The 12,008-nt window shown below is 36.4% G+C and overlaps 1 protein-coding gene across 3 annotated transcripts in view; it reads right to left on the bottom strand.

Moving 5' to 3' along the window:
- Positions 1–968: 968 nt before the first annotated feature.
- The window catches only part of LOC149218261 (uncharacterized), a 505,532-nt gene continuing 494,492 nt past the window's right edge, over positions 969–12,008 (bottom strand). The window contains exon 19 of one of the 3 annotated variants that reach the window (XM_089383872.1): positions 969–1,326. In XM_089383872.1, coding sequence (XP_089239998.1) covers positions 1,169–1,326 — 158 coding nt within the window. In that variant the 3' untranslated portion in view covers positions 969–1,168. The remainder of the gene's footprint in view (positions 1,327–12,008) is intronic. The other 2 variants (XM_089383871.1, XM_089383870.1) reach the window with 2 other exon arrangements.

Raw genomic sequence — 12,008 nt, forward strand, 5'->3', positions numbered from 1 at the left:
CATTATAGTCGATGGGTATCAAAGGATTAGGAGGGTAGTTGGCTTATCATTTATTAAGGGTTTCTGTCCAAAGTTATGTTGGCAAAGATTGATTTGTTTGATGGCCTGTCTTGTTTGTTAGTGCCCAAAGACAGTTAGGCACATTTTATAGGACTGGGTTTGCAAAGAGATGTTGGAGTTAGTTTGAGGATCAGCATTCGAATGTTTTTTTAGCACAAGGTTCAATGGTAGGCAATATTGTTTGGAGATGGTTGAGCTTTTGTTGGCATTGATTTTCATTCACATTGGCATTGTTCGAGGGTAGTGGTGCTTTTGATTTTATGGATGCTATGACGTAAACTTGTTTTCAATCATAAGCCTACCTTTTTGTCTACCTTCAATTTGGCCTGCAAGGATGAGGTTCACCACCGATTGTTGGAAAAATGAATTTTGGCGACAAAGATGCTCAATTTTTGGATAACACTACGTATTTTGTTTTTATTTATGCGTTAGTAGCTCTTCGAAAAAGGTTATGATGTTAATTGTATATACCCATCCACTTTTTGGCCTCCTGCTTGTATATATTTTTCCAAAAGAAAATAAATAGGGGGTAGGGGACTAAATAAGTAAATTGATATATATTTTCACATAACAATAAATAAATAAGTAATACAAGACATGACACTGTAAATAAGTAATACAAAGTAAGAGACATTTAAATTTGGTGAAAACACTGTTTTACTGAATTATACAATTTATATCATTAAAGTAACATTTCCGTCACAAGAGACTCGAAGTGTATAATAAGAATTCCAATTTAGTTTTAAAAAAAATTATGAATACATGTTTTGAATTTTTTTACTAAATAATCGAAAAAATATAAAGCGTTAAAAAGCTTATAAACTTTGTAATTGAATATTTAACATTTTATCTTAACCTAAAATATCAGCATAGAAAATTTTGTAAAAACGCTATGGTGAATTCCACATTAAGGTGAACGTCTTTATTCCAATATCTAATTTTAATTGATGTCCTACTATACCATCCCTAATAGACGTAGATACTTCATTTGATTTAACATTTCATATAATAAAAAACTCAAAAAAATTAGAAAAAAACGAAACAACGTATTCCACAATAACTATCACTATAATACAATCTAAAATATTGAAATTAGTATACACTTGTTTTAAGTTCTCCATTCACTCAAACTTAATTTAAATTTCAAATTGCCTGATTGCACAAGAAGTTCATTTTTGTCTTCATTGACTTTTAGCACTTTCACTTTTTGTCCCAATGAAGGCAAATGCAACACTTGCCCTACATTAGGTACTTGATTTGTTTTTCCTGCAAAATCATACAAAGCAGCGAATGAAAGTCATGTTTTAATGCATAAAATACTAAAGTAAAATTCCAAATGGATTTAAGTCATATGCATTTTGATAACTCCAACTTTGGTCCCATTGGTATAAGATAATACGTGGTGAGCCAAACATATCGAGGTGTTACCATTATCTCTTCAAGTAGCAGCTAGTATATTTTATGGTCAACACTTCAATCACTTTCATTTATTGATGTATATATAACCCTTTTTTCATATCAATGTCGAAAGCTTTAAGTTTAATCATGAATAAATTTAAAAATAAATATAATTTAACTTTATAAATAAAAATCACATCTCTCTCTCTATATATAAAACTTCCCTCTCTAAATGCGTTGCATTAGAGGCTTATGAATCCCTCGGAATAAAAAACCTTTACCAAGCAAATTGCTTTGCAACTCACTGCTAATGGTCAAGCATCTAGTACAAATGGCAGAAAGGAAAACATATCACAATGAATGCTTCTAAGATGATGTTCAGTAGAGCATCCACATAAAAGCTAGGACAGGGAAGGCACCCAAAATAATTATCGACTTCTGGAATTTTCTCATCGACTTCCACTAACGAAGCAAGAGCCAAACCTAACGGCCAAATCTAAGCCTACAGAAAGGAATACTATGGTAAGGAGAAACTTTAGTTGACCCTCGATATGACTAAAAGAGCAAAAGCAGAATACCAAGATTGGCAAATTGTTATTTAAAAAAAAAAAAAAAATTATTATAGTAAAGGAAAACCTTTTTCGACCAACCAGAAACGATACCAATATTGATAATTGGGATTTTAAAACTGATTGAGGAGGCTAGACAGTGAAAGTTCCCTTTTTTATATCATATTGTTAAAGCAAAGAATAAAAAGTTCCCCTTTTATATCATAGTGTTAAAAGCAAAGAATAAATGATAGACGTGCACACTAATAAAGAGGTGGTAATTGAACCCACAGAATTATAGTAAGCGACATGAAGAAGCGAGGTAACTTAGAGGACTTTGAAATTGAATTTGGAAAAATTTCACCAGGAGTATGGAATATACAGGAGTTTAATGAATATGAGATGATTTCAAAACACTAAATCAATCGACCTAAAGAAATAGAGAGCAAATCACTAATGTAAATATCAGATTATAATGGTCAGTTAGATACATATGGATTAATAAAATTTACTTTATGTTTTATTCATATTAATGCATTTTTGAGTCCATCCCACATTCATAAAGTGAATTGACTGACGATTATCTCATACTCTTTATAAGAAAGTTTTTGCTTTCTCATTATTAATACACTTTTTGATTTCCTTTGTGTGTACTCGTGTTATTCTTGTAACTTCAACATTATAAGTACCACAAACATAGGGTTTATTGCTAGTAGAGATGGATTGAGGGAACACAGTCAATATGTATGATACAGTCTATGCGAGCGTGAAGACCTAGGGTTTATTGCTGGTAGAGATGGATTGAGCGAACGCTATAAGTATCACACAGTCTATATAAGCGTGAAGACCTAGAGTTTATTGCTGGTAGAGTAGAGATGGATTGAGGGATCACTGGTGTGACACATCAAAAAGCTAAAAAGTTTTAAATCATTTGAAACCAACATTAATTGAATTTTGATTTTAAAAAAGTTAAAAACTTTTCGCTTTAGAGCCAGGTTCCAAAAGAAAAAAATAAAGGGAACATTTGTAGTCGTATGGACTCACCGTACAGATTTCGTATAGCCACCAAAAAGAAGTTGGGTCGTATAGTAGCTATACAACCAAAAAGAAGTTGGGTCGTATAGTAGCTATACAACAGCCTAACTCAACCGTCGAATAACCACATGTGAGGTGTATAACCACCGGAAAAAAACAGTAATTTGTTACAAAAGTAATTTAAGCTGCCACTTGATCATACGGAAAGAAATTCAGTTATACACTACCGTACACACCGTACACTACGGAAATTGCAACTGACATAATTGTACGGATACCAGAGAGGAACTTTTGAATAGAAATCTGGACCTGTACGGCTATATTTAATTGTTTTTTAGTGAAATATCTGAGTTTGTTTTACAATTCAAAGGATATTAGAGTAGAATGACTATATTGCTACCTAGATTTGCAAATCCGAGATAATTGGTTGTTGACTTATTGTTTTCACATAGAGCCAAGAAGAACTACATTGTTTTGGAGTTGTTTGAAAGCAAATCCGTCAACGTTGGCCTTTTGGCGAAATTAAGGAGTTTTAAATTTTTAGTGGGCGAATATTTTGTATCATAGTACATTTTTACAAATCACCTCAAATAGCCCACCTTATCTTAAGGGAGAGGGTAAAAAAGGTAAATTTAGCCTTTGAAATTAAGAGTTACAACCTTCCATTCGCCCATTTATCATAGTACATTTTTACAAATCACCTCAAATAGCCCACCTTATCTTAAGGGAGAGGGTAAAAAAGGTAAATTTAGCCCTTGAAATTAGGAGTTACAACCTTCCATTCGCCCATTTTCAAGAATAGGTTTTATTTAAGTGAATCCATTCGCCCATTTTCAAGAATAGGTTTTATTTAAGTGAATCCTATGGGCCGAAGGCCCAAATACAGGTATGGTAAATTAATAAAAATATAAATAAATGAGAGATATGGTAAATAAATAAAGCATTTTTTATATTTACTCCATAAGTCACCTTATATACATGCAAGGGTGTAAACAAATAAAAATATAAGTAAAGTGGAGGTATGGTAAATAAATAAAACATCTTTTTATACTTACTCAAAAGGTATGGTAAATAAATAAAAATATAAATACAGGTATGGTAAATTAATAAAAATATAAATAAATGAGAGATATGGTAAATAAATAAAGCATTTTTTATATTTACTCCATAAGTCACCTTATATACATGCAAGGGTGTAAACAAATAAAAATATAAGTAAAGTGGAGGTATGGTAAATAAATAAAACATCTTTTTATACTTACTCAAAAGGTATGGTAAATAAATAAAAATATAAATAAACTAGATGCATGGTAAATAAATAAAACCTCTTTTTATATTTAGTCCATAACCCTCGTTCTATTTATGAAGGCTCAAGAAAGAGGTTTTATTTAAGTGAATCCTATGGGCCAAATACCATATTTGTAAAAGAGGTATGGTAAACAAATAAATCATTTTTTTATATTTACTCCATAAGTCACCTTGTATTTATGAATGGTATGGTAAAATATAAATAAACGAGAGGTATGGTAAACAAATAAAACATTTTTTTATATTTACTCCATAAGTCACCTTATATTTATACTATGGGACAAATACCATGGACTAGATTGTTATTAATACCATGCAAAAAACCATTATTAACCCTAATATTAATATTAATAAAAATAAAAATGGCACATGGTATTCACCAAAATGGCACATGGTATTGACCCATGGTATTCACTTGGAATGTAGCCTATTTAAATGGGGGAATTAAACCAACATAGATCCATCTTTACTCTGGATCTACTAACCCCCGAGAGGTATCAAATATCGTGATATGCAAACTAGCATAGAGTGAAAAAATATTTGATCCAATCAAGAGTAAAAATGGATGTTGTAATTTAATGTATGTGAAACATTTTAGCTTGGTTAAAATAAAAATAAAATAAAAATCAACTATTAATTTTATTAATTTTTATAAATTACTAATAGTAATTTTTAAGCTCCAGGTTTATGATAACCCATGGTATTGACCCATGGTATTCATGTGAGCATAGAGTATTTAAAGGGGAAATTCTATCTTAGATCCATCTTAATTCTGGGTCTACCAAGTGCTCTAAGAGTGGTAAATGTGGAGTTAACATGGATATAGGTTGGTTTTTATGATAATGAAGATATTAAATAGACTTAGGAAATTATATTGTAAAAACATCTTAAGGTGAATGGTTAAAGCATAGACATTGGACAATTATATTTGTATACTTCTATTTTAAACTGAAACAAATCCAGGGCTAAAAGGAATGGATTGATTGCACTAGTCATCCTTCTATAACTTTCCAACATATGCTGGAGTAAATAGATTGTAATTTGGGTAATTTTTCTAATTGCAAACGGGAACATACTTGTGTATTGGCAGGGTGGTTATGAGGTCCCTAAAAGTGGAGTAAACAGATTGTAATTTGGGTAATTTTTCTAATTGCAAATAGGAACATACTTGTCTATTGGCAGGGTGGTTACGAGGTCCCTAGAAGTGATGAATTTGAATTTTTCTTGGTTTTATATATAGTATTAGGTTTTTTCTCATGCTTTCTGTGAATGACACAGGGAATTTTATCCTACACCCACTAGGTTATCGATATGTAATTTCGGTAATTTTGATTTCAAAAGATATTTTAAAGAAATGCAATGATTTCATTTGTGTATTTAATAAACACAAGATTTTATAATTGAGTAAAATATTCGTCATGCCTGGTGAGAGATTCGCCAAAAAATTATATATACATATCATATTATTGATAAAATCACCTTCCATTTTTCCTATATACCATGGAGATTCGCCCATTTATTATACATGTAAATTTGGGGGGGTTCTTAAAATTTTCCTTGATAAGAAGGCTAGGTGAAGCGCATATGGTGAGAACAATTATGTGGTTTATTGGGCTATTTTTTAGTACACTTGGCAAAATATGCATGTTTTTTTGACTTGTGTACATGGCCTCATTACCCAATATCATGTTGCAATGCAGTCACAGATTCTCTGGGAAGAACTACAATACATGGGGGCAATGTATGTTGACCACTTTTTAGTATAGGTACTTGGCTGCTATCATCCTTGGTAAAGATATCCGACCAACAGTGGCTATTCGAGACTAGGACAAGTTTCATGAGTGACATAGGGAGGCAATAATGCTGCATAAATTCAGTGACAGAAGAGATGCTTCCTAGGATCTAGATAGGCAAGACTTCCACATGGATTTGGAAACATTTGAAAGATTTGCACAAGAGTTTGGATAAGGGCTGAGCCTTCTTTCTGAAAAATATGTAGTTCTCAATCACAATGTATGAGAGAGCATCATTACAAGAGCACTTACTCAAGATAAAAAATATTAGAGAACAACTGGAGGACATTAGCTGGAGGGTAGAAGAGGAGGACACAATGGCAATTGTGCTAAAAAATTTACCACATACTTATGAATGTTGACTTGAAATTTGATTAGCTATTCAATAAGCTCTTACAACAATACAAATGGAACAAATGGTTCAGTAACAACAATGAGACAGAGAGTTCAAAACAAACCTTTGTAGCCTGTTACCCAAAATGTTGTGAGGTAACCTTGGGTGGTCCTGGAGCTATATTTTTGTGTGTAAAGTTTTTAAGTGGATTGAATTATGTCTTTTGAGGTAAGTTTTTGAGATAAGTTCCACAAGTGAGCTGACAAGAAGCTAGTTGATGTCAATTTTCGGTTTCTCTACAGAAAAGGAATGTTGCGGCTATATATTTTCCATGGCTCAGATTAGCAAAGCAACTCACAACGTTTTACCATCATTAAAGATTGGTGATGGAGGCTTTGGAACAGTTTACAAGGGTCAGCTGGGTAATGGTCAAGTTGTTGCTACTAAACAAGCTAATGAAGTTGGAATGTTGGCTAGAATACAACATTTGAACCTTGTGAGACTGATTGGTGTTTGTAAGCAAGAGAATTAACATATTCTTATAAATGATTGCATTGCCAATGATACTTTAAGATTGATGTTGCATATGCCCCCACATATCTACACTTGTGTGCAGATCAGCCCATAATTCAATTAGATCATTTACTGGACAGAGGTCATCGTGCCTCGGTTGGCTAGAATGTTTGAAACATGTATATCCAACCTGCTGTAGTCAATCTGTTGGAAATCAGAATGGTATCTGAGAAGGTATATCAGCATGCAAAGGGATCATTATGAGGTATTACAACAGCAAAAGATCATTCTTCTACTTGATGTTTGCAGAAAGCCAAGCAATGGTAAATTCTGGCATCACTGAAGATGCCCCCTGTTACCCACCATTTTGTGGGTGATATTCCTAGGAGAAAAATTTTCTCCAAGATGGTCTTCAGCCGGCAGCCAGTAGCCCCTTGCAGCCACCAACTAGCTCGTTGTGCCATTTCTCCGCAACCAGAGCCAGCGATGTGGTTCCTCACCCATTTGTCACGATCGTATATTTGAAGGTGGGTCTCCTGAACCTAAAGGTATGTCTTGTCATTTGGTAATTGAGTGTTGTAGTTTCCTTATCATGGATACTTTTGGACATGGATTAATGGGGGGATTCGGCGGAAAGAGTGGACTAAGTTTGTGCTCTTGTCCCCTAGACCTCTTTTGGATATTAACCTTGGACCTTAGTCCCGTGGGATCTCTTTTACTGACCCTTGGGCTTTAGGGATGGTACTTCATGGAAAACCTTGACTTTGGTGGCGTGGTCCTGCTCCCTCATCCACATATATCACTCCCCTTCCTCTCATTATAGCCCCATTCATCATTCTTACCACTTGCGTCCACATTCCTTCATTAAGTCCACATAGGGTTAGCCTTCCCCTTGCCCACACCTTGGGTCAGGCCTGACACAATGCCTCGGAGGTTGATGTCACTAAAAAGAAAAGTAAAAGCATAATTGGCCACATTCAACAGGAAAATGTACCACAAAATGCAAAAGATGGTCGAGACAAACACTTTTAGCATGTGGGCAAAAGCTAATACATGAGCTCTACCCCATTATCATGGCCATCACCTTGGTTCCTACAAGCCCTAGATGAGCCTCCTTTGTCATTCAAGAACCCATGATTTGTGAAAAATTTTGAATCGAACAAACCAGAAAATCCCATTGCAGTAAACTGTTTCCATTACCTACTTGTGTTCTTCATTTAACAAGTTATTTTAAGAAATATTCAGAAAATATTAATGTAAATATGTTGCAGCCTACACCACTATACAGATCAAGTACTGAAAAATAAATGAGACAATCATGCAAAGGACACACTTATTTTTGGACTAAACGTCCCCAAAAAAACCCAATGTAGGAAAACCGGTGCAGCAGCTCTGAGGGTTTTCTATTATTAAGCAGAAGTTCTGAATACAAATGTTGGTTGCCCTCCCAGCAAACTAGTGACAGAGAAATACAATGGCGAAGAACCTGAGTGAGTTTTACCTCACTTCACCCAGTAGAATCCAACTGATCCGACAACAAAACTAGCTGGCCCTGGCTACAACTGCGCTGCCCCTTCGTAGTAACTACATGGGCGTGCGTGGAGCTTTCTGAGGCTCTGCGTCGGCACTACTGCCCACTGCGTTAGCTTTCTCAGTTGTTCCGGCAGTTCCCCGGCTTTCTGTGTGGAAGGTAGCTCTTCCTCTGTGCTGGTCCTCCTGGCCCTGCGTCAAGACTGCGTGGACCTGGCCCAGTGTCAGCTCTCCCGGCTACTGCCTTGCCTCCACATGTTTCTCTCCGCCTCTCTGTCTGTATTCCCAAACTATCACTGCCCCTCAGCTGCAAGATCTCCCCAATCGATTTCCCTCCTAAGAACTTCTCACCTCAGAAAATCGATTTCCTCAATCTCTTTGTGTGTCTTCTCCAACTGACCCCAAGCCTCCATTTATACTTTCCCTGTTGAGAAATCAACGACCGTGATCTAATCTCTAATCAACGGCTAAGATTAAATTAGACTTGATCCTCGTCTCTTAGAAGCTTCTCATGTTAGTTTTTGGTAGCATCGGATGTTCTCTAGCCATGAAAATTGGTGGAGAGGCTAAGGCACATGAGTTCTAAAGAACCCAGAAACTGTTTGGTGACATTCCACCCAGATTGTATTTTATTAAAATAATTAATATTTTTAATGGGGTTCCTAAGTCTAAGCTTAGGAAAATTAAAATATTAATGGGTATTAATAAAAATATGGGTGAGAATGATCTAGAAGGCGCATCAAGTCAAGTTTTAATCTTAGCCATTTATTAGAGACTTAATCTCGGTCGTTGAAGTCTCAACGAGAAAAGTATAAGAAGGAGGCTTGGCGTTTAGTTAGAAACACACAAAGAGTTGATCGGTCAATTCGATTTTCCTAGGGCGCGGTTTGCTAAGGAATTCGAACCAGTGATCAAGCAGTGAGGATCAGAGGCAGTACTGGAAGGAAGTGATTTCCAGTTCCAGTGAATATACGTCAGAGAAGACAGTGAGGAGTAATAGAGCCAGCGTTGAGCCTAGGAGGGACAATGCATCAGTTGGAGAAGATTGACGTAGAGGGAAAACACATAAACTCAAGGAGGTTGTCGCAAAAGTGTTGGGGGATAAGCATAGATTAGTGCCAGGAACCAATGTGGGTGATTGGCAGGAGAAATCTCGATTTCTCAGCAGCAGAAGCAACAACAACCCAGGTTGAGGCAGTAAGAGGGAGTCTCCACGCAAAATTCACACAGTGGCTACGTAGGCTCACACAGTGACCGTGCAGAGGGTCATCTAGGAGTTGGGTACAGGATAAAATATCTAGAATCAGTGAGAGAAAATTCTCAGTTATCTTCTCTGAGTGGATTTCCATTTTCTCTGCGGCATCTAGATTGTATTCAAATATTTACTACCAATAATAGAAACCCTCAGATTTGCTGCACCAGTTTTCTCACATTGGGTTTTTTTGGGGATGATTGTCCAAAAACAAGTGTCTCAATGTGATTGTTCATATGCTGATTTTGCTCTTGCATTTTAATTTTCAGTTCTTAATTTGTGAAGTCTGCAGCTGAATTTATTTTGATATTTACTGAAGCATTGGTGAATAACTTATTGTAAATAAGTAGAAGAAATAAATCAATTATTGCAACAAATTTTCACATGGTATTAGAGCAAGGTCCAGGCAAGATGGAAGCAAAGAAAAAGAGCATGGAGAACAATAGGGATCAGAATATTTCCGAATTAGCTTCCAGGTTGGAAGAGGAATTTGCTTGCTTATCAAGTTCTGCATTAGCCAAGGATTGGTACATTGATAGCGGGGCTTCAGCTCATATGAATGGAGAGCGAGAATATTTCTCAAGCTATCAGGAGGAACATATGAACTTCCAAATCACAATGGGTAACAGGACGAAATGCACCCCAGTAGGAAAGGGAACCGTTACATTCCAGACAGTAGCAGGAGATAATCTTTGGGCCACGAACGTACTGCATGTGCCAGGTATGGGAATGAATTTGATTTATGTATCTCAATTACAAGATAAGGGATATGATGTGTACTTCATCGGTAATAGAGTATATGTTAAGCATCCTAAGTGGAAAAAGAGGGCCCAGATTGGAACTCGAAGCAACAGGTTATACAAGTTGCAACTTGAGTCTCCTATGGCACTAATAAGTAGTAATGTCAGTGGAGAAAAAGAATTAAATGAACTATGGCATAGAAGGATGGGACACTTACATCATTGGGCGTTAAGGATGCTCAAGGAAACTGTTACGGGAGTTCCAGTGCTTACTACCAAGCATGATGATACATGCAAAGGCTGTGTACTAGGCAAGTATGCCAAAGCAACTTATTCCAGAAGCAAAACTAGAGCTAAGAGTGTCTTAGGCTTAATACACTCATACATCTACGGTCCTATGTCTACAAGAGCCATCAGTGGTGTTGAGTATTTTATCACCTTCATAGATGACCATTCCAGGAAAGCTTGGATCTATTTTTTGAGAACCAAGGATGAGGTCTTTGATCGATTTATAGTGGAAAACCTAACAGGAAGGAAGATCAGGATATTGCACTCAGACAATGGCGGAGAATACATGGATAAGGACTTCACAGATTTCTGCGCAAAAGAAGGGATCCGAAGAGAATGGACATCACCTTATAATCTAGAGCAGAATGGAGTCACAGAAAGGAAGAATAGAACTATTGTTGGAACAACAAAGACGATGTTATATGTGTTGAAATTTCTAAGTCTATCTGTTAGAAATTTAATCTATATTCTTCTGGTATATTTCTTCTACTTGTTAAATTCGAACAAGTTATTTAAAACATATAAATAACGAAATAAACACAATACAGTCTCCACATCTACAGATCATCAGCTGAAAGAAAACAAACACACAAGTGACACCGTTATTTTTGGACAAATGTCTTCGGAAAAACCGAATGTGGGAAAACTGAGGCAACTATTCTGAGGGTTTATTATTATGCAATATTTCCTTGAATACAACTGGGTGCCAAACTGGCTCACCTGATAGAGAAAAATAACTGGCAGCAATACCTCTCTATTTGGAAACAGGTATTCAGAAAACCTGTCCCACAAAACCCTCTCCAGCGACTTTGAAGCTCTGCGCTGGCCCTTCTGGCCTCTGCGTTAGCCCCAAACCCCTTTGCATTAGCCCTTTGAGGCACTGCGTAGCCTCTGGGACCCTCTGCGTCACTCCAGCTACTCTCTACGTGGATGACGCAGTCCCTCTGGCCTCTGCGCTGTCTCTGCTGGGCTCTGCGTGGCCTGCTCTGGCTGCTGCTTCTCGCTCTTTGCCTTTGCGCTAGTCTCTTGGCACTGTCTCTGCCTCTCTGTCCAGTACTCACTGCCCCTCGCTGCTGATCACTAATTCGACTTTGCTTAGCAACCCCACTCTAGCAAATCGAATGACTGATCACTCTAGTGTGTTCTCCAACTGACCCTCAAGCCTCCTCTTATACTTTTCCTGTTGATCCTTCAACAGCCGAGATTAAA

The sequence above is a fragment of the Pinus tabuliformis genome, chromosome Q (assembly GCF_031772625.1).
Source record: "Pinus tabuliformis cultivar Carrire ecotype Pingquan chromosome Q, CPIR1, whole genome shotgun sequence".
Taxonomy (NCBI): domain Eukaryota; kingdom Viridiplantae; phylum Streptophyta; class Pinopsida; order Pinales; family Pinaceae; genus Pinus; species Pinus tabuliformis.